Source organism: Babylonia areolata, chromosome 9 (assembly GCF_041734735.1).
Source record: "Babylonia areolata isolate BAREFJ2019XMU chromosome 9, ASM4173473v1, whole genome shotgun sequence".
NCBI classification, from domain to species: Eukaryota; Metazoa; Mollusca; class Gastropoda; order Neogastropoda; family Buccinidae; genus Babylonia; species Babylonia areolata.
This window is the reverse complement of record NC_134884.1, coordinates 19,963,835-19,988,956: the sequence shown is the minus strand read 5'-3', so window position 1 is coordinate 19,988,956 and position 25,122 is coordinate 19,963,835. Positions and strand designations below refer to the sequence as shown.

Here is a 25,122-nt window from a genome sequence, read left to right as displayed (position 1 = left end):
TTTTTGCAGTTAATCAATGTGTAATTCATCGGCCAGCTGTATTGCAGTTATGTTTTATAAAGAATTAATTTTTTCCAGTCAAATCGAATATTGCAACAGGATACACAGTTCTTAATTAAGAAATCAGTTAGTAAACTTACAACCATCCTGTGTGAGAATTATGTTAAGTGCCATACATTAATTTTCCCTCATCACTCCATTTACCCACACAATAAAAAATGCTGCCTATAAAACTGAATACACTGGAGACATGGATGTTTCATATTTGACATGTCTGATCATCTTTCAGTTGTGACTAAAAATTCTGATCACGGTGTTCCTGAAATAATTAATGATTCAGGTAGTAGACAAGTTTTGATTCTAACAACTTGCACGACAATTCTTTTCATCTTTACTCTGTGAAGAGTCATTGTTGTCAATGTAAATTCTTAAAACATAAAAAAAAAGAAAGAAAAGAAAAGAAATGCATATTATTTGCCGTGACCTTTGTAACAAAAAACTTGCTACCATCTTTCTTCCCACCCATACACCATCAGACTCAACAGTTTTAGCTGAAACTGACGACATACTGCATGAACAGTAACAGATTTTCACACACTGCACACACTGTCATACTCTTAAACAGCTGCTCATATTTTCAATTCTCTCTCAATGTCGAAGATGACAAAGCACCATTTACATGGAAGACAAACCACAAAAGTTTCCTACTATGTTTCTGTTCGTGTAATCAGCTCATGGCCCCAGTGAAAGAGAGAAGCACCTAAACTAGACTGGCCTTTCATCTGCTTTGTTGCCCATCTGTCTTCATTTTGACAGCTTCAACTTCACCCATACCACACTGGTTCGTTATTGTGTACTTTCCAGTTCACATCTGACGTGAGGGGAAAATACTACTAGTAACCGGGTACATGTCTGAGAAAAAAAAACAACGGCGGCATCAAACAAAGTACACTTCATGACCTACAAAACCTTGAAACCCCCTTGGAAATGAGCAGAGAAACGTGACCATCCGAAATCTCTTATCTTAAAAAAACAAGCTCAACAATCAAGCTCAACAATGGTTTGATTGATCTTGACAGCCCATCCCAAAATTCCCTTGGTAATATATGCTCTGAAACAACAACTGGTGCATACTAATTTTTTATCATGAAATTTCTAAAGATACCAGTTCTGAAACAGCTTAATTGATGATTCAACAGCAATCTTGAATTTCTTCAGGGGGAATTTAAAAACACTCTAAAACTATGTAACTGGAGCTCACTGATTGACAATCCTCAAATTTCCATTAGAAACCATCAAGATATAAACAGTCTGTAAAGGCCTAAACATTTCACATCATGCATGACATCAAATAACTCATGTTAACACATTTATGCATGCTTTCATTTAACATGCCAGGTACAGTCATGGTTTTTGAGAAAAACGACAGAAAAAAACCCTGTACACTCAAAAAAACCAAACATTTCTCATGCATGTCATTCCAGCATTCCTTTCATATCAGCTGGTTGTCTAGTTAAATTAACAACTTCCCTTTTACAAAGTCCATAATCATATTAATTTTGTTTTGCTGTTCTATTCATTTCAAATGTTCTTGTTTGATTCCAACTCTGGCCAGATCCTGTTTTCCTCAACTCGCCACACAACTTTCCCTCCTCTCCTCCCTTTTTAGTAAAAAAAAAAGAAAAAGAAAAAAAAGAAAACAAAAAAAGGATAACATTCGAACATGAAAAATGATACTTTAATTAGATGCCTGCCATCACCAGTATGTGTGACAGGACATCAAACAGAATTCCTTCCTTCCCTCCATCCCTTGTTGTTCAACATTCCTACTTTCCTGCTGATGTGTTCCAAGGTGAAATGTACAACCACCAGGTTACCCACTTCACCATGTCCACTGTGTCAAGGGCACAGCATTGGAAGATGAGGCCCAGTCCTCTCTTTCTGCTGCTCATCACCTTCCCCAACCAGTCAGCTACACATTCACACCTGTGCTTGTTCTTGCTCTTGTTGCTTGCAGTCCAGCCGACAGCTCAGGGCCATATCAGGACTGTCAAACCATACAAATGCTCAACCTTGCCAACACAAAACTGTCACATTTACAACAACGACAACAACAACAACAACAAAAAACCCACAAAAAAAAACAAAAACCAACACTCAGACAAACCCACTAAACACAGTTCATGACACAGTATCCCATTTAGCTCCTTATGGCAATAAGACCAGGCCATGCTGAGGATGCCAGCCGTTCCGCTTAATTTATCATCCCCAGATTATAAAAAATTGTAAAAAAGGAGAGAAAAAACAATACCTCAAAGGCAAACAAAAAATACATAAAAAAAGGCCATATTGGCAAATAGCACTGCAGAATGGGCAGCTAGTGCCCATCCCAGTGTTCGCATCTCGTTACCTAATCGCCAGAGCAAAACAGCACAGATAGTGCATCATAGACTGTGGAAAAGAGAAAAAAGTGTCAAGGCTTGCTTGAAAAAAGAAAGGGGAATGGACTGGGAAGGCAGAAAAAGGAGACAACAGTGAGGAAAGAAAAAAAGGCAGAAACAAAGAGAGTGACAGAAAAGAGGAAATTTCTAGCACAGAATTTCCAGAAGGCAGGGACGCTATTTATACAGAAAGACCCCCGGCACCCCCATGGGGGGGGGGGGGGAAAGCTGGAGTTAAGCACCTTTCCCAAGGACACAACACCATGGACACTTCACAAAACAGGGACTTGAGCCTTGACCTCTGGTGAACATTGGATCAGAACCCCTTCACCTGGCCACACCGAATCAGCCACAACGCCTCTTTAGTGTATTCTACAGGACAAGCCTCTTTAGTGTTTTCTACAGGACAAGCCTCTTTAGTGTATTCTAGAGAACAAAATCTATCATGCGCAATAAGTTGCTAAAACTTAAAGATATCAACACAGGTATGCACATCGCTTCACCCAGCACCAGTTTCGATAAATGAAACGCTCTTTAAAAAAATCCATAAAAATGTTACACACAGAAAAAAAGATGAAACATAAAGGTAAACTTTACCATGTTTACCAACCAGACTAAAAAGCTGGTTTCCTTCAAATGCTTCTCAATGACTGAGTGTGTGTTCAGAGCATCCTGGTGTCAATACTTTGTCAGGCATTCGGTGTACAAATTACACCACTGGGTAGTTTACTGAAAACAACATGGTATCTTTAACTCTATGAATGACAATAAGTTAGTAATCATAAACAGACAGACACACTCACAAAATCATTGTATGAATTAACTGGAGTATTATTATCATAATCATCATTGTTGCTGCTTATAGTCCAGCAGGTTGTACAGGGAAACATCATGGCTGAAAACTAATTAATTTGCGATTAAAAAATCAACAACAGCAAACAACAACAAAAATCTATTAAAAAAAACAAACAAACAAACAAACAAAAAAACAACAACCAAAAAACACAACAAACAAACAAACAACAGCAACAAAACTGATTTCTCATTTTAAAACAACCCATCTTTCATTGTATGAATCAACTAAAATAACTTGGATGAAAAAACAAAAACAAATCAACCAACCCAGTGACCCTCCCCACTCTCAAACTCCTCTCCCCATTCCCTCCAACTCCCAATACTCCCCCCCCCCCGCCCCCCCCCCCCAAAAAAAAAACACAAAAAAAAACCCAACCCCTTGCCATTCCCAACCCACACCCCTGAGCCCGCCCACCTCAATCCCTTCCCTCCTATTCCATGTCCTCCCCTCAGCACTTACATGAAACTGAATTTTAACCACATGAATGAAATCACGTCTTCCACTCCATTATATAAAACAGCCACCACACAGAAGACCACTGTTCACACAGTTTCCTTCCAAAGTGAGAAAGAAACAGTCAACATAGATGATTGACTGCCACATGATTGTGTTCATGAGTTCCCGTCCTTATTCGTCTCTGACCATGGCAGTGTATAGTTAACAGGTGAAACATCAGAGGAATACATGCAGCAGCAGTAAATGTTCACCCAAATCTTTGGTACCAGGCACTTGATACAACACAGTACAATGTACGTCCCCCGATACTGTGGTACGTTACAACAATGTCATCATTAGTAGTTGAGAGGCAGGTACGAATGAAACCCACAAAAAAAGTCAAGTTGCACAAGAGGGGACTAGAATCTAGACAGCAAATTGATTTGACACTTGTCAGAGAAAGAAAATGGTAAGCAGAGCAGCAGTAATACTAGGCTGACTAATACTGTAATGACTGCTTGACATTCAGTATCAGTAACATATACTATAGTTGACAGGTATGATGACGACAGAACGACAATCGTGAATGAATCAGGTAGAAAAGCTTCAATGACACAAATATCTAATGAATCAGAATGACAGCAAGAATACATAGATACAACAAGACTGCCAGATGTGGCCATGACAAACACAAATCTGACAGAACAGAACAACTCCCATCTACATGAATGACAAATACTATGAAACTGGATGAACACCACATACCACATGTACAAAAAAACCAAAAACCGCCTAAAGCAAGCAAGAAAAACAGAAAGAAATGAGCATGTATAGCTACAGCACACATACGGCCATAACTCAAGGACCTACATTTAGGCCAGTAACCAGAGCCATCATTTCCTGGAGGAAAATGAACGGAGAATACTAATGTAAATGAAAAGTTACAGAACCCAAGACAACGACCAAACACTGCCATAACAGGACATTAATTCAAGTGAAATGAGTGTCACACATGCTGTTTACTCCTACAGGGAACTTAAAGCAAACAAGAACAAAAGAAAAACAAACAAAACAACAACCAAAAAGAGGAAATGGAAGTCAAGTTGTATCAAAAACCTCACCAAACAACAAAAAACCCAAATCCTTTGTGATGTGTATTTCTATATGGAGAAATATTACCTTCTGTGCAAAGGGAAAAAAACACAACAAAAAACCAAAAAACTCACTCACTCATGAAATATATATATATATATATATATATATATATATATATATATATATATATATAACAAAACAACAACCAATCCACTCCACGTCTAAATCCTCATTCTCTCAAACACTGAAATACACACACACACACATATATATATATATATATATATATATATATATATATATATATATATACATACATAAAACAAACAAAACAACAACCAATCTACTCCACGTCTAAATCCTCATTCTCTCAAACACTGAAATACACACACACACACACATATATATATATATATATATAACAAAACACCAACCAATCTACTCCACGTCTAAATCCTCATTCTCTCAAACACTGAAATACACACACACACACACACACACACACACACACACACACATATATATATATATACAACAAAACAACGACCAATCTACTCCACGTCTAAATCCTCATTCTCTCAAACACTGAAATACACACACACACACACATATATATAACAAAACAACAACCAATCTACTCCACGTCTAAATCCTCATTCTCTCAAACACTGAAATACACTGTTTCCTACCTGATATCGTGAAAGTGGAAGACATTCATTCATTTCAAGGATCAAGCTGTGATGCATAATTTGCTACAATGAAATTGCCCTGTTCATAAATATCCATACGGTGTATCCTGCTCTGGTGTATTTGCCTCAGTAAAGATGCCCTCTTCATAAAAATTCATAAGCTTTTACTCATCATCTGATTTGTACAGTCAGATACTGTCAGGTAAGTCCATTATCACCTGCATTCATACTTGTTCTCAAAGTCAAAGCGTACATTAATGCCTTGTCAATTGTGCGGGCAAGAGACAAACTTAATAGTACCTTTGAGGCCATCATGACAGTAATGCTGGGATAAAAATTAATGGCTTTTTTTTTTTTGACACAGCTATTTTAAGAAAACAATGAGTCATGCTTCAAGTGAGCAGGGAAAATGTATTAAACAGGTACACTTGCTATGAAACTAACACACACACACACACATATATCTATTCATATATGCATGTGTTAATCTAAGTGTGTGTACAAAATCAAAATATATATAAAATATGTATGTGTAAATGATAATGCTCACATGTTATGTATATATCAAAAATGTAATGGCAATACAATCAAACAGTCCAGCTATTTAGCTGATTTATTTATATATCACACCGCAAAAGATTCCACAATTAACTGTTGTCATTTTAGAGAGGAAAAAAAAAGTTTTTGTGCTGAGGACCTAAATCTGTTCCCATTTCTGTAACTGTGGTATCAGTTAGCAGCAAATAACCTTGCACAGATTGTTATTTCCCTAGTTTTCTGTCCCCATCTCCAGACCTTCATCAAGTGTATGCCATTCAGGGGGGGACCACCTGTAGTTTCTTTCTAGTTTGCAACTTCAACCAAAAACTTACATAATTATTGAATGTGTGTCTTTCTGTCAGTTTTTGGGCTTGCTTTCTCCTCTGGAGGTTTGATGTACGGAGGTTTGAATCTGCTTGTTCTCCTGTTCTACATTTTCATTCTCATTTAATTTTATCTTATTTTATATCCAACCATATTTTTGTGTGTGCAGTCTAGGCTACTGTCACAAAATAAACTGTACAACCACACCAAGCACTGCTGCCATGTTTTTTTTCTTCATATTTTGTGTATATCAAATCTACATTCCTTGCAAAAAATAACTCTCAAGGTTGACACTGGAACTTTTTTCTTCATAACCTCACTCCTGTATGCATTTCATCAGCTATGTCGGGATTTTAAGTGTGTGTGTGTGTGCGATTGCATGCGAGTGTGCATGTGTCTGTGTGACTGACTAAGCTAGGACACTTCCAAACAATTTCTGGATATTACTGGCTGCTTATCTTTCTTTGTGATGGATTCCCTCCCCCCCCCCCCACCTTTTTGTTCCATTTTTATTAAAAAATACACAACATTCCTGATACCTGTGTAAGTGAAGGCATGCAAATGCATGCAAACAAACCTTTTCAAACTAAAACTTTAAAGTGCACAATGACAACAAAACACACACACACACACATAGTAAACAGCTGTAATTATTCTGGCAGGATAAAATATGATGTGATCACAAGTTTGCTACATCATTTATGTCTTTAACTTGTTTGAGGTGTAGTGATGGAATTAGGATTTCAAAGCGTTAAAACTGAGTGTTGTAACTTACATCTGTTATTAACATTTTCTTTTAAAAAAAAATCATAACAATTATAGTAATACCGGTGCTTGTTTGATAATGCAAAAAATCTTGGAAATACTGTATTAGAGTTTGATTTGTGGTCTCTCTATGAAGCCCCATAAATGTTTCATAAAGACAATAAAGCTACTGTCATATGAAAAAAAAGAAAAGAAAAAACTAAAAAGGATACCAAGATTATAGAAACCAAAAAAAGTATTGCTTTGTTTTGGATTTTTAAAAATATCCCAATCTTTTTTTTTTTTAACTGTTCACTATCTGTCAAGCTTTCAGCTGAAAAACTGAGGCGTCATTATGACCATGCTGACAACACATTTGTTCAGCTGACTGACCGAAGTTTGCCACATGTACACTACACACACAACTGGAAACAAACCAGGACTGAGAAAACAACAAAAAGAAACTGTGGATAACATGGCCAATACTGAAAAGAAAAGTTATCAAATTAAAGCATAAAAACCCCCCAATAAAATGCTTTCCTGGAACTGAAGCAAAAACCTGCAATAAATGCATGTCAACTGTAAAACAACAGAAATCTCGATTCACACATGAAATCAACATAAATAATATCAACACATTAATTAAGCACTGTAATGGTTGTAACCAACAATCAAAAATATTAATGCGCAAAGGGGGGAAAGGGTCAACAAAAGAACATAATCATTTTTTCTTATGCCCCCGCCCCCCTTTTTTTTTTCCAGTTAAAAATAAAGATCCAACTGAAATAAATAAAGCCTGGACAACAACTAAACTGGATACCACCGGAGAACTAAACATTCATGTAATGTACTACAGCCCTGCAAAAAACAATGGACAAAAAAACCCCACAGAGATTCCACAGACAGATCAAATCAAAACAGGTAAAAATATGTAGCTCTCTTCTATCTATATATATAGCTTCTGTACAACAAATGCACAATACACTGATTAGGTGAGACCGGGAAAAACTAAATATTCACAGTTCAAGAAATTAGATCAACCACATTCTATTCCATCAATCCATGTCTTTTATTTTTTAGTGTAAAAAGAGGAAAAACACACCAAAATGGTGACATGACATGTGAAACCTTGAAGAAATCATGTCAACAAAACACTACTCCACATCTTTTTTTGCGTGTGTGTAAGAAGAGAAAAACACATGTGATGGTTGCACAACAGCAGAACATTACTGTAGAATACTGCCACTCCCACAAAAACAGCATTCTGGGTTCTGTTAGAGGTGACAGAAACACGACAAAATGCTTTAATGGAAGACGGGAAGATCAATCATTTAAAGGCATAGGGGCAAGTACTTCATTATACAACATTCAACAATTTCAAAAGATCTGTATTTCTAATCTCTTTTTTCCACTTCATAACTATAGTTAAAAAAACAACAACAAACAAATAGAGAAAGGGTAAGGCTCTCTCCATTTTACACAAAACATCTACAAAAATTAAAAAGACGACACATTTAGCTGCTAATATGATGCATGACATCATGGCAGATCTATAAAATTCAATCAATGACCAAACAATATTGTACGCACTGCAAACATCATTCTAGATGATCTAAAAATCATATTGGCTAAAATAGAGCTTTGAACAACAAAGATACATACACACATTTTTAAGTGCACAATCTATTTGATTATCATAGGCTTTTTCCTTCATTCAACAAAATCTCACAATTCTGCAAGTGTCAGAAGACTGAAGTTGTGTACCTGCAAGTTTTTGTGTGCACAAAGACAGAAAGTAAATATACCAAACACTAAAAAATGAATCATCCTGCCAACCACAATCACTACTGTGTGCTATACCACAATGATCCCTAACTTCAGGCAATGGTGAAAATGACTATTAAGTGACTCATATTTCACTCTCATTTTCTCTCTCTTTACTTTCAGCCATTCTCAGCCACAAAACAATGCATTAAGAACACTGTTTATTATCCTTATAGGAGTCTTTCTTCCCCTTGACACAAGAAGCATAATAAGAAAACACTGTTTATTATCATTATATGTAATTAAAACACTGTTTATTATCATTATGAGTTTTTCTTTCCCTTGACACAAGCAGCACAATAAGAATACACCAAACAAGAGGTCTCACAAACCTTTTGTATTGCTAACATTATGACCGCCCTATGATGTATTAATATTAGGCATGGGTTTTTTTCAGGCCATGGCTGGCTCCTGGTCAGAGCTGAGTGTACTGTAGGCTTAAATGGGAAGACTGGGACCACACAGTCGAGTATCATCCACCTTATACAGTTACAGATGTGTCTTTGGGTGTGTTGCTCAAATTTCCTGACAGACCCTGCAAGTGTGTATCTCTTGGGCCTGGTTAACACCAGGATACTATCATGAAAGCGTACAGTACAGCCAAGTCACATGGTCCCAAAACCTGAAATGGACCTCTATGGCAGCTTTGTCATCATCATCATCCTTCATCAACAATAATTATAAATATAATATATATAAATGAAAGTCCCAAATTCTGTGACCTTTCATGTCCTGCTCTCATGGTGACTTCAATTTTTAACCACCTCCTCTCCAGTGCAGATAAAAGGGTAGAGAAAAAAAAAGCAAAAAAAAAAGCAGGTATTTGGCACAATTCACAACCTTCACTTCTGTCCATATATGTGCCTTCCTTAGATACAACTACAACATATACTGACCAAAGGTATGATGATGTGCAACAACTGAACGACTACTTTTTGCTTGCACCACTGTTTCGGTTTGCTTTAACAGTTTTCAACTTGTTGAAAGCTCCATAACTATAAAACTTCAACTAACTTACTTTAAATTCATTCAAGTCTAAGAACTCTTGTCTAAGTATGTGTGTGTGTGTGTGTGTGTGTGTGTGTGTGTGTGTGTGTGTGTGTGTGTAAAATAATAACATTTTTTCCAACTGTGCAGAATCTGCACTATGTAATGGAAGACTACAAAAAGTAGATGCATGCATAGTGATGGATACCCCCTCTCTCACGTAATTTACCCACTACATAACTATGGCACTTACTGCAACACTACCTGACATTCACCATAATGTCTCCTTTGATTAATATTCACCATAATGTCTCCCTGACTAGACTTTACATTGGTGGCAGAATCACTTTCACAATGATGATTTTTTCTGGGTTTATCTCCTCCTAGATTTATACAAGAGTGCAGAGCATGGTATGTACACCAACCTTTTTATCTCATGGAAACCAAAACTATTTTTACAATATGTACAAGTTCATCAGTCTTTGGGATTCTTTCACTTCAACGAAAAGGCTAACATATTGATGACAAACACACAAGATTAGTATTCACCCAAATATCAGGCATCACACATGAAACACAGGAAAAATCATCAACTGTTATTGATGAGAAAGGCAACAACCAATGTCAGTCAATTCATTTTAAGGATGCCTACCAAAACAGAAAGTTGTGACAGTAACTGAGATCCAATTTCACACTCAAAGGAGTTGATAATAACAACATACAGCTCATTCGATTATTAACTTAAAAAAAAAAGAAAAAGAAAAGAAAAGAAGAATCTGAAAAGATAAACAACAACCAAAGCAACACAACTCTGTGGAACGAAAACAAAAGTCAACAACATAATTGTGTTAAATAAAGAAAAACACAACAACCCACAACAACAGCAAAGCAAATACCCCTCCCACACCCTCAGATACACAGGTGTAGGAGTGGCCCTCACACATGTGTAGTGACCCTGGTCCTCACACAGGTGTAGTGGCCCTCAACAAGTGTAGAAGTGGCCCTCACACAGGTGTAGTGGCCCTCAACAAGTGTAGAAGTGGCCCTCACACAGGTGTAGTGGCCCTCAACAAGTGTAGAAGTGGCCCTCACACAGGTGTAGTGGCCCTCAACAAGTGTAGTAGTGGCCCTCACACAGGTGTAGTGGCCCTCAACAAGTGTAGTAGTGGCCCTCACACAGGTGTAGTGGCCCTCAACAAGTGTAGAAGTGGCCCTCACACAGGTGTAGTGGCCCTCAACAAGTGTAGTAGTGGCCCTCACACAGGTGTAGTGGCCCTCAACAAGTGTAGTAGTGGCCCTCACACAGGTGTAGTGGCCCTCAACAAGTGTAGTAGTGGCCCTCAACAAGTGTAGTAGTGGCCCTCACACAGGTGTAGCAGAAGCCCTCACACAGGCCCATAGACCACCTTGATGTTGACGCTGTCCGACGGCACAGAGCTGACTGTGGTGGCCGAAGCGCTGGCAGACTCCCTGGTGGTTGCCATGGCTGCGGATGGGGACCCCACCTGCAGCGCCTGCTGGATGATGTCGGCGTGCGTGCGCATGTGCAGATTCAGCTTGGGCTTGTTGATGGTCTGAAAGCCGCACTGGCAGCAGCGGAAGGTGACCCAGCACACGGGCTCCGAACCCCCTGTCCTGCTCATCTGACCCTCCACGATCCTCCGCTCGGCCCACAGCACCTTGTCCAGGAGCTCCGGCTCATCCACTTCCTTCGATAACGCAGCAGTAGTCCCCCCCCCGGCCCCTGCTCCTGCAGCCACGCCCCCTCGGCCGGGCTGAGGGGTAGGGTCTGCGCGGGTGTCGTAGTCGATGGCGGCGTTGATGACGTCGTTGGTGAACTGGTAGCTGTAGTTCTGGTCGCTGGCGTGGCGCCACATGTGCGACTTGAGAGAGGGCAGGTGGTGGCAGACGTAGCCGCACAGCAGGCACTTGTACTGCTCCAGCGGCTGCTGCACGTAGCGCTGGTCATTGGCGTGCCGCTTCATGTGCGACTTTAGGCTGCGCGACGACACCGCCGTGAAGTCACACAGCGCACACCGGAGCAGCCCCTCCTCCACCCCTAACCCCATTCCTACACCCCCTGCCCCTGCCGCACCCCCCGCCACGTGTGTGGACAAGTGGTCCTCCATGCGCGACCGCTCGCCCGAGGTGAAGTCGCACTTGGGGCAGAACAGTTTGTTGTCGCCGTGAGGAGGCGCGTCTTGGCTGGTGTCACGGTCAGCCTTCTCCCTGTCAGCAGTGTGGGGGTTGGTGTTGGGGTTGAGGGTGGTGGTGTGGGTGGGGGGGCTGGCGGAGGAGGAGGAGGAGGGTGCGGGGCAGCTGGTGGCCTGGTGGAGACGCAGGTCCTGTCGGGTGGCCGCCACGGCCGGGCAATTGGGGCAGCACAGCATGGCGCTGCCCGTGTGCTTCTGGAAACGTCCACACATCCCATGTTGACATGTGTAGTACAGCAATTTTTTTTTTTTTTTTTTTTTTTTGGTGTGTGTGTTTTGGTGTTTGTCTACTGTGTATGTAACATTATCATTTATCATTATCACTATTGTATGTTTGTAGGTGCAGGTAACTCAATCATTTATTATCATCATTATTGTATGCTTATCATTATCATTACTGTATGCTTATTTTATGTAGCACCTATCTACAGTCAGAGACAAAAGCCTAAAGCACTTCACAAACACAAAATCATCAAAAACAGTCTGCAGGTCTGGGTAGAGCCAAGTGATAACTGCCTTTAAGCGCTCAACTTCTGTTTCCTGTGTCATTCAGTCAGGCTTCAATCATGGGCACACATACAGAAGTATATTTCAACACTGCTTGTGTGTCACTCAAGAAAACGTGTGTGTACATGTGTGTGTGTAAGCCAGCACAAGTTCTGCACCTTTGCAAAATTAAAGAAACAACCAACCACCACAAAAAAACAAAAACAAAAAAACAGAAGTGGATACTTCAAATTCAGCAGTCAAGGAGTGAAAACACACACCACCTAAGGAGTGAAAACACACACTACCTAACGAGTGAAAAACAAAAACCACCTCCTCACCTGCATGTGTGCCCTGTAGTCCAGAGGGCTGGATGACTCAAAGTCGCAGAGGTCGCAGAGGAAGGGCTCCGTGTCGTTGTGGGCTCTCATGTGGGCACGCAGCGTGGACTTGTGGTTGAAGGACTGGGGGCAGAACTTGCAGGCGTAGGTCCGCGCCTTGCAGTGCTGGATCATGTGCTCCTGTAGCGCTTCGCTTGAGTCAGCCACCATGGTGCACAGCGAACACTCAAAGGGATCCTGGAAGTCAAATTCTGAACTATGACCAGCGCTACAGCAAGTTGGACAATCTGAGGGTCTTGGGTTTACTGTAAGGTGGGAGATTTTTCAAATCTCTAAGATCAACAGATATGTGAAGATCTGCTAGTGCGTGAACCCCTTTCGTGTGGATGCACATGCCTACTGTTAAATTAACTCATACTTCCGTATCTGTGACATGGAAACAAAATGTATCGAGCATATACACCTCTGAAAACAGTGTGGTTGCCTCAGCCTATATGGTGGATTAAAAAAGGTCACACACATAAAAACCCACTCAAACATATACGAGTGAATGTGCAAGTTACAGCCCATGAATGAAGCAGTTCTAAATTTTCAGAAGAGCACTCTCAAACTGTTGACAAGGGAGTAAAGCAGTTGCTTTCAGGGAAGACTCATTACTGTGTGAATCAAAGTGATGGTTTTTGATTTTTACATCACATATCAGCCCACCCATCAGCGTGGCCCCTCAAGAAAAAGCTGTGCTCGAAAGGGTAATGAACATATGACGAAGGCAAGGCTGACTGTAATACATTTTGCTGTTCTGTCACTGGTTGGCTGGGAGGCCTTTCCATCAATCAAAAGGACGATGTATGACATTTTATGACCAATAAATACAGCTGAAAACATCCCCATTCTCACAAAACTGTTCTCAGCTCTTTACCATCATGAACAGTCAACAATTGGGGAATAAGACCACACACACAGAGATCCATAATGAGACAGAAGAACGCGTAGGTGGGAGTGACTGTTATTTCTAATACTGAAAAGTTTGTGGCCATTGTCAAGGGGCAGCTCAAAACTGGTGTGAATCTTAGTACCAAAACAAGGCAAAAATAAAGGAAAACAAAACCCCAATATGCCAGTCCAGAAATCCGTTTACTGCAGAAATACTGCTGTTCCAGTACTCCGAGGAGGAAGGTGGCACAATGGCTAAGAAGCTTATCTGCCTATATCTGCCAACACAGTGTCTGTGAGGGAGTGGGTTCAAATCCTTGCCTTGCCCTTTCTCCCAAGTTTGACTGGAAAATCAAACTGAGAATGAGATGGATCTGGATGAGATGATATATTGAGGTCCCCCTGTGCAGCATGCACTTAGTGCACTGAAAAAGAACCCATGGCAACATAAGTGTTGTCCTCTGGCAAAATTCTGTCGAAGACATCTAAAAACATGTATACACTCAAGGCCTAAGCATGTTGGGTTATGCCTGCTGGTCAGGCATCATCTTAGCAGATGCGGTGTTGCATAAATGGATTTGTCCATATATGCAGTGACGCTTCCTTGAAAAATGAAAGTGAAATGGAGACCAGCACCCCTACCTTCTGGCGATGCGTGCGCATGTGCAGGCGAATGAGGGGCACGCGGGGGCTGGTGTAGTGGCACAGCTTGCAGCGGTAGTTGTTGACACTGTCCTCTCCGGACAGCTGCTCAATGTTGTCGCTGTCCCCGATCTCCAGCACCTCCTCCTCGCACTCCTGTCGCCCCCGGCGACGCCCTCCTCGTTTTTTGGCTGGCGGCTGCGACTGCTTGTCTTCAGCGTCACTCTCAGACCGGGATCTGCATGGTATGGTACACAGCAAGCACTGTCGTTTAGCTGGAGTGGTTTTCATACGAGATACGACTGTAAATATCCATAAAACATGGGAAAGTGTCACACAGCTGCACACTGGAACATAAAACATCTTCACGCATTTAAAATAATTAGTTATTCACCTTTCGCCTTCCCCCCATTCCCCCAATCAAACTAGTCCTCTACCTGCCACCCTCCCAACCCCTCACCATCCCCTCTCCCCTCTCTCCTAATACAGCATGATCATCTAACCCAATATATTCAAAGCACACATTATGCAAGAACGCCATTGAAAAAACATGTTAATAATTGCATTCAGTTGTCACTGGAAAAAGAAACAATGTGCATCACTTATAAAACATAAAATAAACTCATAAGCGACAAAGTTAGACTATAGATACTTCATGTACAGAAATCAAATTGTCACAAGATTAAACAAAATATGTAAATGCAGAAATCACAGCTAAGCATGACCACAATAAACTGTTTAGATCTCACAAGTCAATAACATAAACACAGCATTTTTAGATGCCAGTGTATGAAAAAATGAGCTCTCAGGGACCATAAATATGAGATTTTGGGGAGTTTAATAGAAAATTGTACAATTTCTGGTCTTCAACTGTTAAACATTGACTGCAAATCTGAAGTGCCAAAGAGGACATGATGCTGAAAATGTGAAATGGTCCAGAAGCAGTATCCATGTGCAGTCTCATAAAAAGGTTAACGAATGTCCTCATTTGATTTAACATTCTTGGACTGAATGATGAGATATCTATTCTATTAATTTCTAACCAAGGTAACTACACATTGATCACAACCTTCAGAGCCGTAGCACCTAATGAAGACAGCCAAATCCCTCTCACCTTTCTCGAAGCTGCTCAATGACGGCCAGAAGGGTGGAACAGATGCCCCTACCACCTGCCCGGTTTTTGCCAGACGTGGACTCACAGGTCAGTTCTTCCTCTGCTCCCTCCATCGTCGCCGTCTCTCTCGTGACTGAGTCTGTTTCTGACGTTGAGCTGCCTGGAGATTCCGGACGAGAATTCTGTTCCTGGTTTTCCTCTGCCACGTCTGTGGACTGACCACTCATGACGGTGGTGGATGTGGGGAAGGGCAGTGCAGTGCCAGGGCCCCTGTTCTGCAGCGACAGCAATGTGACTGCAGACTCACTGTCCTCCAGCGTCTGGCTGTCCCTCAGCTTCTCCTTCAGTGCGCTGGAAGAATTGTCTTTTCTTGTTCCGGACTCAGTGGCACCGTCCCTGGTGCCCTCCCTGCTCCTTTCCTCTGCCGCGTTGGCTCTCCTCGTGCTCGAGCGGAGGACTCTGGACGGAGGAACTGCCTCTGCTTTCTTGGTGTCTGTTGCTGTATCCTGTACCGCGTGTGTGGAGGGGGATGGGGAGGGGTATGGGTCGAGGGGGGGGAGGGGCACGGGGCTGCAGTTGCTGCTGCGGGACAGGCGGGGGCTGGTCTGCTGACTGAGGAGACCAGTGTAGCTGCCTGCCGTCAGCACCGTCTTCACTGCCTCGACCACCACACTCTGCTCCTTCACCGCTGCTGCTGCTGCCCCCCCTGTCGACTGTCTGCGACTGGACACCAAGGAGGGGGCGCACCTTTCTTGGCTGCTCACTTCCTGGCTTTCTACTGAGTATTTCTTCTCTGTGCTGTCTACGTCTCTCTGATTTGAAACTGCCTCCTCTGTGAGAGAACAGCACGGCTTCTCTGAACGATGCAGAGGCGTTTCTGTGTCACCTGAATAAGTTTGATCACTGATGTTGTCATCGTGTGTTTTGACAGAGTTAGCACACAGTGGGATTTCTTTGGACTGAACAGTGGTGGGAGGGGGGGCCCTGGACAACAGGGTGACTGCTGCTGGTGTTGTGGTGACCTCTGCGGTGACCTGTGACGTGACAGGAGCGGTGGTGCAGACAGGTTTGCCAGTCGTGAGGTGGACAGGCACCGCCACTCTTGTCTGCTGTTTGTCGGCAGCGGCGCAGATGGGCAAGGCATGTTTAGCAGAAACGATGGAGGTCACGGGGGTCACTGGCACAGGGACACTGGCCCCTGTCACTCTCGCTGTGCTCTCCTCATTACCCAACCCAGCCTTGACAAGGTCAGCACCATCAGTTCTAACACCCGAGCCCACCACAGGATCCCTCACCACAGACGGAGTTTCTAACTGACTCACCGATGTGTTTGAGACCTGCGCCTTAACTGAGGCGACTGAATGTGACCTGGGTTCACTGTCCTTTCTCCCCTGTGACACAGCGTCACTAACGGAACCGTCCAAACCTCTGGGCAGTGAAGTCACCACTGTCTGCTCAGGGTCAGTTGTCTTCACAAGAACGGATGATCCACTCGATTTCCGGAGCACTGCCTCTCTGCTTGGCTGACTGTTGGGTTGTGTGCCTTGAACATGGACGATGACGTGTTTACCTCCATCAGCGGAGGAAGCGGACTGTTTTTGGGCCTGTGCCGGAGGCTGCATGGGAACCAGCTTCACACTGCCAGAGGGGAGGGGACCTGAGGAATGGAGAATCTGCGATCCCGACACGGTGATAAACTTCACATTCAGAGGAACTGATCCTGCGGCAACGTTTCCACCGACTGTGGTTTTTACCGTGAAAGATGAGGACAACGACACAGGTGGAGTTGTGTGACTGCTTTCTGTGGCTGGACAGGGTGGTGGGGGGCCAGAGGGGTGGGTGGTGCTGGTGTGGACTCCTGCAGTCCCTGCCTGGGTCTGGATGGCGCTGGCTTTCCCCTGTGGTGGGGGTGCTGGCTGGCTGCTGTTGTTGCTCACTGGATCCTCATACATGCTCAGGGGTCCATTCTGCACAGAATGTACAACACCTCAAAGTCAGTCTGAACTGATGCACAATGAATTACAAGTGACCAAAAATTATTCTGTTTTAATTCATGCAAAAAAAAACAAAAAAAAAAAAAAAGGTTATATGCAAACAAACTGACACGAACAAATCAAGTGATCCAGCATTCCACACAGCTCAGTAAAGGAAAGACACACCAGGAGATTTACAGAAGGGAAGAGGAAGAAACAAGAGACAACACTGTGAGGACTTGCATGTGATTTTCACTTGATCCAACACTGTATACAGGAACCACATAACTGAGAAAAGAGGGCAACATACAGCGAACCATTTCCTTTTATCAGGAAACTTTTTTTTCTTAATTGTTCACTTGATCTTCAATATAACAACCTTGATTTTCAACAGAGGTTCAAAACTAGTCACGAAACAAGTCTGATGAAAGCTGGATGACAAAAAACAAAACGAACAAACAAGATCTGTTATGTTTCTAAGCCCTTTCAATTTCAATATGCTGTGAAATTTGACCATCAAGATCAACAGAGTTTCTTCTCTCCATACAATGCTAGAGCAATACTCTCAAAATAAGTGTAGACTGGATGACACCTGAATGTGTGATCTCAGCCTTTACCTTGCCATATACAGCAGTCACTCTGGTAGAAGTGACTGCTAGAGGTGGTAAAAATAAATCAACGATGATATAATTTGTAGCCTATCATTTTCAGGTTAAAACCAGTAAAAAAAAAAAAAATCCCCTGTGAGGGATTAATAAACCGATATTGCATTATATTATGTAATGTTGTTTTGTATTGTACTGTAAAATTCTAGACCTCACCAACTGACCTTACCACTGAGCCATCACTGGCAGACAAATATAAACTCTGTTTCATAAAACTAAGGCTAAGTCAGGACTTTGTATCATAAAACTAAGTCAGCGGTGCACAAACCACATTGTCCACCCACACTGATGAAGAGGCAGAAAAAAAAAAAATCCAACGTACCTGAAAGATAGGGTAGTCCACCTGATGATGCCCCGAGTGCTTCCAGATGTGAGCTTTGATGGTCCGCTGATACTCACAGGAGTAGCCGCAGATCGTGCAGCGGAATCGTCCTCTGGCGGGATCATGCACAAATGGGGATGACTCTGAGTTCTGGCAGGTGTTTTCGGTGGTGATGGGTTTCACTCTGTAGGGGTTATTGGCCTTGCTGACTGCTGACACAGCTCCTGGGGCTGTTGTGGGACTGGAACCGCTGCTCTGTACCTGTGACACAGACCAAACGCCGTAGATGTCTAACCACAGGATCAGGTACAAACACACATATGCCTGTACCAGTCAGATAAAGTTCAACCAGTCGCAAAATACATTACTCTGAGGTCAAGATCGAACTCTGAGCTGAACAATGTCACTGGCCAATTGTCAGATATATGCATTTTCAAGATCTTGTGATCCTCGTCTTGTGGTTTGATGGTTATGGAAACATAAACGCACCCAACCACACACTGCCCCTAAAACACAGTGTGGTAAACATGGTCATAAACATAAAGGCCACTTGTAGTTTTTAATGACACTTGGAAGATGCAGGCCATTGATAGCAATATAGAAAAAGAACAAAATGACTTTCAAACAAGTCTTTTCAGTGTAGTTCTCACACACATTTCTCTTCGTCGCTATGTTTGGTTTGCAGATTCATTTTGCGGCCTTTCTAAATTTCTTGAACCAACAGAATGCTCACATGTGTGTCTAAACTGCAACTGCAATTGTCTTAAGAAACGGTGTAATGCATTTTTCATATTTTCATAACAAGGTGACATTTTTGTTCATATTCTGAAAAACATATGCAGTCAAAATGTGATGGAAGGCATGTCTACAATAAACCATCTCCAACATGCACACACACAAAAGCCCACCCACACACACATACTCCGTTCCCTCCCACCTCCTCCCCCCACCTCCTTGGTGCCACCCCATTACCTGTATTCTGGGTGCCTGGTTCTGCTGAGTTTTGTGGAACAGCATGTGTTTGACGAACTGCGAGGCGTCCCGGCTGACATAGTTGCACTCGGTGCACTTGAAGGCGGCGTTCTCTGGCAGAGTCTTGAGGCCCACAGAGCAGGGGCTGCCCACCTGATCCAGCACCTGTGGGGACGCTGCCTCTGGCGCCGCCTTCTGCTCCTGCAACGGGTGTGGTGGGGGCTTGCTTTTGTTCTGAAAGAGCAAAATGATTCCATGGTTGTTTGTTTTTGTTTTTATTTCATCTTGGGTTACTTCTTCTTCTTCGTTCATGGGCTGCAACTCTAATGTTCACTCATATGTACACGAGTGGACTTTTACGTGTATGACCGTTTTTACCCCACCATGTAGGCAGCCATACTCTGTTTACTCGGGTATCTTGGGTTACAACTCCATTCAAGCACTCGTTTTCTCATTTATACATAACAAGTTCTTTTATCTTATCATTTACTATACAGTCCTTGATTTGTTTCACGTAGCAGCTTCTTTTATCTTGGGTTCTGTATTAAAGCAGTCAGATTTTGAGTCTTGATTTGTTATACATAATAACTTCTTTTACCTTAAATTCGATATCTTAAACAGCCTTTTTCTGTGAGCAATCAGTCATTCTGCACAATGCATACGGAATACTAACTAGACTGTGGTAGGGACAGACCAATGATTATGGTATGATTCCTATTCACAGTTTCTGTTACTTATGCTAGGTAGTACACCTTTGATGAAGTAAATACAGTTATGAATAAATGCTGACAGTTTGTTTTCAAAACAATTACAAAATCTTGCTTTTATCTCCCTGAATTGAAAACAAAAACAGATGATTTTGTAACTCAAAAAAGGATTAAAATTTTTCTTTTTCTTTAATTACATAAAAGTTTAAATAACATTTCCAAGAAAAGCATATATTATATTTGTTTTAACAGGCAGAAACGAGGTACCTAAAAATGAGACACAAAAAGAGGAAAGCACATAACTCGTACCTCAGTCGCAGTGTTAGTGTTGATGTGTGTCCACAGGTGAGCATGCATCGACTCTGTGCTGTCTGCCACATGGCCACACTCCGAGCAGATCACTTTTGAAATCTTGAAAAAAACACAACAAAAAAAACACAAATGAACAAGTCAAGTACTGGTATTGACAAGTAGCACACACTCCTTAACAAAACATTTCTGACAACACACACACACACACACGCACAGCTTGCTCAAGCAAATCATCCATGACAAGTGAATACTGCTTTTCTGTTTCACACTGTTGGTAAACTCCAACAGCTGAAAAAAAAGAAAAAAAGGAAAAAAGAAAAAAAGCTAACTGCTATACTTGATTTGACAGCAAATCCTTGATGAGTATTCTGTTCAATGGAGGCTACAGATACAAACAATATACAAACACAAGATTAATCTCAATCAAAACAGGTACAAACTGAAAAAAAGACTATGGATTACCTGTCCATTCTTCCTCTTCTTTGTTCGTGGGCAGCAACTCCCACATTCACTCGTATACATGTACACGAGTGGGCTTTTATGTGTATGGCCATTTTTACCCTGCCATGCAGGCAGCCATACTCCATTTTTGGGGGTGTGCATGCTGGGTATGTTCTTGTTTCCATAACTCACTGAACGCTGACATGGATTACAGGATCTTTAACAAGCATATTTTATTTTCTGCTTGTGTATACACATGAAGGGGGTTCAGGCACAAGCAGGTCTGTACATTTGTTGACCTGCGAGGCTGGACAAAATCTCCACCCCTTAATCACCAGGCGCTGTTACCAAGATTCGAACCCGGGAAAGTTTAAAGTCCAACGCTTTAACCACTTGGCTACTGTGCCCGTCATCTGTCCATTAAAAAATTGGCACAAAAAGATAAATGACTAAGAGCTACTTGTCCATTCAACAAAATGTCTTATCTTATCATGCCCAAAGATCCAACCAAAAATGATTCCCAATGATATTCAAAACACTATAAATTAGCTGCACGCTGTAGGCCATTCTAAAAGTTTTCGAAACTTGGCATTCAAGAATATAAGTACCCGAGTATGTAATCCAAAATGAGATACACAGATATATCTAAACATGATACCAGTTAACACAAAAGGTGTTTATCAATAATAACATGTGACCAGTTGACAAACAAATAACTACAAACAACCTCAGTTTCTTACTTAACATCACTTTCCTTTTTGAACAGAAACACTAAAAAAGCTACATCCACAGCTTGTTTGAATAACATGTGCGTAATACAAGTGGTAACATATACACATAATGACAGAAAGTAACATCTATGCTACCTGAGGCTGCTGCGTCTGTGATGATTTTGGCAGAGGTTTGCTGGAGGTGGTGGTGGTGGTGGTGGTGGTAGTGGAGGAAAAGGAAGAGCTGCTGCTCCCAGCGCTGACATTGTGCGAAACAGCATGTGAGATAAACGTCTTCATGTCCGGTGTGTTGAAGCCGCAGTGTGTGCAAGCATACAGCGCCGTTGGGGCTGCAGGTGGCTTGGCGGGAGGTGGCGCTGCTGTGGCCTGGTGGGCAGGGGTGTCTGTGGAGGTGGTGGTGGGGATGTGCTGAGAAAGGTGGCTCATGATGGCGCCTCTGCTGGCAGTGACGTAGTCGCAACGATCGCATGCAAACAGGCGATCTGTACCGTGTACAGACTTTAAGTGGGCCTGTATAGGAAAACAAGACAGCTCAAGATCCGAAGTTAAAAAAGAAAAAAAAAAAAAAAAAAAATCACGCAGTTTGTAAGATTTGTTAGTTTCAGTAATCACTCCTCAACTAAAAATTTTAGTAGTAAACATCTGACCAGAAATCCTAAAGCCTGTTTTTATTTCCTTAAAATTTTTATCCATAACTACAAAGGCATGCGCAGGTGTATGCAGAGAAACAACTGACACACTGTCCAAATCAAAAGTAGTAACAAAATATCAGTAGTGCCTGTATTAGTATATATATATATATATCCACTGGGTATTGCTGGCAAAAAGTGTCAAAGGGAAACATTGCCTATTCTCTGATGTTAAGACTTGCTAGCACAGTATAATTAAGTTTGTTGATATTTCAGGATTCCATATTATATATGTGAAATCACTGATGCTAGTTTACCAGACAGTTATAATTTTTACATCAGGAAGATTATCATTATCGTTATATATCATTTGGAAAAAAAATCTTTAAACAAAAAAAAATCTTTCAGCCAGTCAATTTTCTACCCATGATGCTACAATCATGGATCAACTAAACAAATAAACAACAGCCCAAAATCACCTGAAAGGATGCGACATCAGCCATTTCTTTGTCGCAGAGGGCGCACCATAGCTGGCTCCGCCTGGCTATGGCGGCAGGGCATGAGGGCTGGACTTTGTGGCTGGGGGCAGGACCCATGGTCATCTCATGGCCTGACAGTTCTGCCTTCACAGTGATGATGGGGCTGCCTCCGTCCACACTGACAGGGATTTTCACCAACTTGCTCCCCCCACTGTTGGCGGATGAAGTCGTGATGAAGACGGGGCCTGAACCTGAACCCCTGGTCAGTACGCCCCTGGGAAGTCCTGCGGAACAGGTGGTGCCAGCTGACGCAGCATGGAGCTTGGTGTGGTTGGTCAAGTGGCCTTTCTTGCGGAAAGTGGCATTGCAGTGCCGGCAGCTGTAAGGGCGCTGAGCAGAGTGCACGATCAGGTGCTCACGCAGGGCGTGCCCTCTCTTGCCTGCGTAGTCGCAGAAGGGGCACTTGAAGGGTCTGGCAGTGTTGTGGACAAGGTCCACGTGCTGCTTGTAGTAGTGCTTGTTGGTGCTGGCATAGTCACACTCTCCGCATCGGTACACCACGCCACCTTCCACCAGACCTGTGTTCAAACTCTCTCCGCTCACTCGGATGATTTTGGGTGAATCTTTACTGAGTTTTATTTCATCCTTCAGTGTCTCACCACTCACTTCAAGCTCAACGTTAGCACCTGGAGAACTAATCCTGATGGACTGGCTGTCCCTGGTACTGTCCCCTGACGTGAACACCTGAGCAGGGTCTTCAATCTTTATGACTGTCGGAGGAGTTACAAAGGTAATCTTCTGATGCTCAGACACACCACTGTCCAAAGATGAGGGTTCCTTGTTTGAGTCAACACTACTGATGCTGCCTTCAGTTCGTGATAAAGAAGATGAATTTGGTGACTCATAAATGTTGATAACTGAGGATTCTCCCTCTTTTACAACAATAATTTTGGAGGATTTTTGAGGGTTAATATCTTTAAATGGCTTGTCTTCGGTCTGGTCAACATCAGCACTTGATTTTTCACAAACAGGACTCAGAAATTTTATGTTTTGATCTGGCGCGACCTGATAAGAATGAACCTTGGAACTTTCGGTGTCGAAGTCTGTTTTATGTAAGTCTCCATCGTTCGGGGACAGTTTCAATACCTTTGAAACAGGCTGACTGGAGAGAAAACTACAGTGACTTCTTTTTCTCATCTCCGTGCCACCCCTGTTTGCTGAGAGCTCCTCAGCTCTGGCCAAGGCAAATGTGGTTTCCGAAGAAGGTACACCACTGGAAGCAGATCCTTCCAGAATGAAGAACCTTTCCGTTTCCTGATGCTTGACAATATTCTGAGATTCCAGAACGACGGTTGTGTCTTCAATCAACTCCATCCCACCATCCCCATCACTGACGATGATGAAGGACACAGGCTCTCCATGAGCCATCAGATCTGTCACTTCCCTCACCGACATGGTCTGCACTTCCATCGACTCAGGGCCTTCAGCACTCTGTTCCAGAGCAGCGCACAGTCCTTCCCCCTTCTTGTCAGATTTTGGCAGCGCTGACAAAATTTGTGACTCCATTGTTGGTTATGAGTTATGTACTGGAGTTTTCAACAAACGTCAGTGGCATCTTTCTTTTTTCTTTTCTAGCCAAACAGGCAAGTTTGTAGCATATGTCATGTAATATTCAAGTTCAACTTCAAAACAAGGTTAAAACAATTTGCATATAAATATATAACATATAACAAGTTTACTTCTCTGTGGTGCAGGCAGTAAACGGAGATTCTGTTCAAGTAGTCAATGCCACATCAATATCATCAGATCCACATTCAACAGCTGAGTAAATGTATTTTCTGGCAGCTGATAAAAGGATCAACCCGCACAGTTCAAAGTCATGACGTGATTGTGAACCGCTTCGTCAAACAGCTGTTTCCTGCTGGACGGTAAGCGTGCCTTTCCAGCCATACTGACGCTCACCCACGATGGTTCTTGAGGTGATGTGATCTGCAATGGCAGGTAACTGTAGAGTTACAACGGTAATCACAATAATAACAATAATAATAATAATTGGGCATTTATGGCGCTTCATCTTACCAAAGCCCTAAGCGCTTACAAAAACAAGAATACATATATATAGGACAAGTATACTGGGACAAAACAGCACAGGCATCAAGGGACAGTCACCACTTCCACCATGATTTTGCCATTCTCTTATCACACACTCAACAGATGCACACAAAGA

General features: G+C 42.2%; 1 protein-coding gene across 1 annotated transcript; it reads right to left on the bottom strand.

Annotated features, from left to right (window-relative positions):
• Window positions 1-11,320: 11,320 nt before the first annotated feature.
• On the bottom strand, window positions 11,321-24,461 carry LOC143285588 (uncharacterized). Its single transcript, XM_076592982.1, has 9 exons — window positions 22,896-24,461; window positions 21,923-22,297; window positions 20,613-20,714; window positions 19,597-19,830; window positions 18,625-18,885; window positions 15,665-17,631; window positions 14,551-14,788; window positions 12,976-13,212; window positions 11,321-12,343 (listed from the first exon to the last, which is right to left on the bottom strand). The coding sequence occupies exons 1-9, from the start codon at window positions 24,459-24,461 to the stop codon at window positions 11,321-11,323; spliced, it is 6,003 nt and encodes a 2,000-aa protein (XP_076449097.1).
• Window positions 24,462-25,122: the final 661 nt, after the last annotated feature.

Coding starts and splice junctions, on each gene's coding strand:
- LOC143285588 (XM_076592982.1), bottom strand. CDS start 24,461: ATGGAGTCACAAATTTTGTCAGCGCTGCCAAAATCTGACAAGAAGGGG. Junction 20,715..21,922: donor CACAGACGCAGCAGCCTCAG/GTAGCATAGATG, acceptor GTTTTTTTCAAG/ATTTCAAAAGTGATCTGCTC. Junction 13,213..14,550: donor TGCGCACGCATCGCCAGAAG/GTAGGGGTGCTG, acceptor TTTGACTTCCAG/GATCCCTTTGAGTGTTCGCT.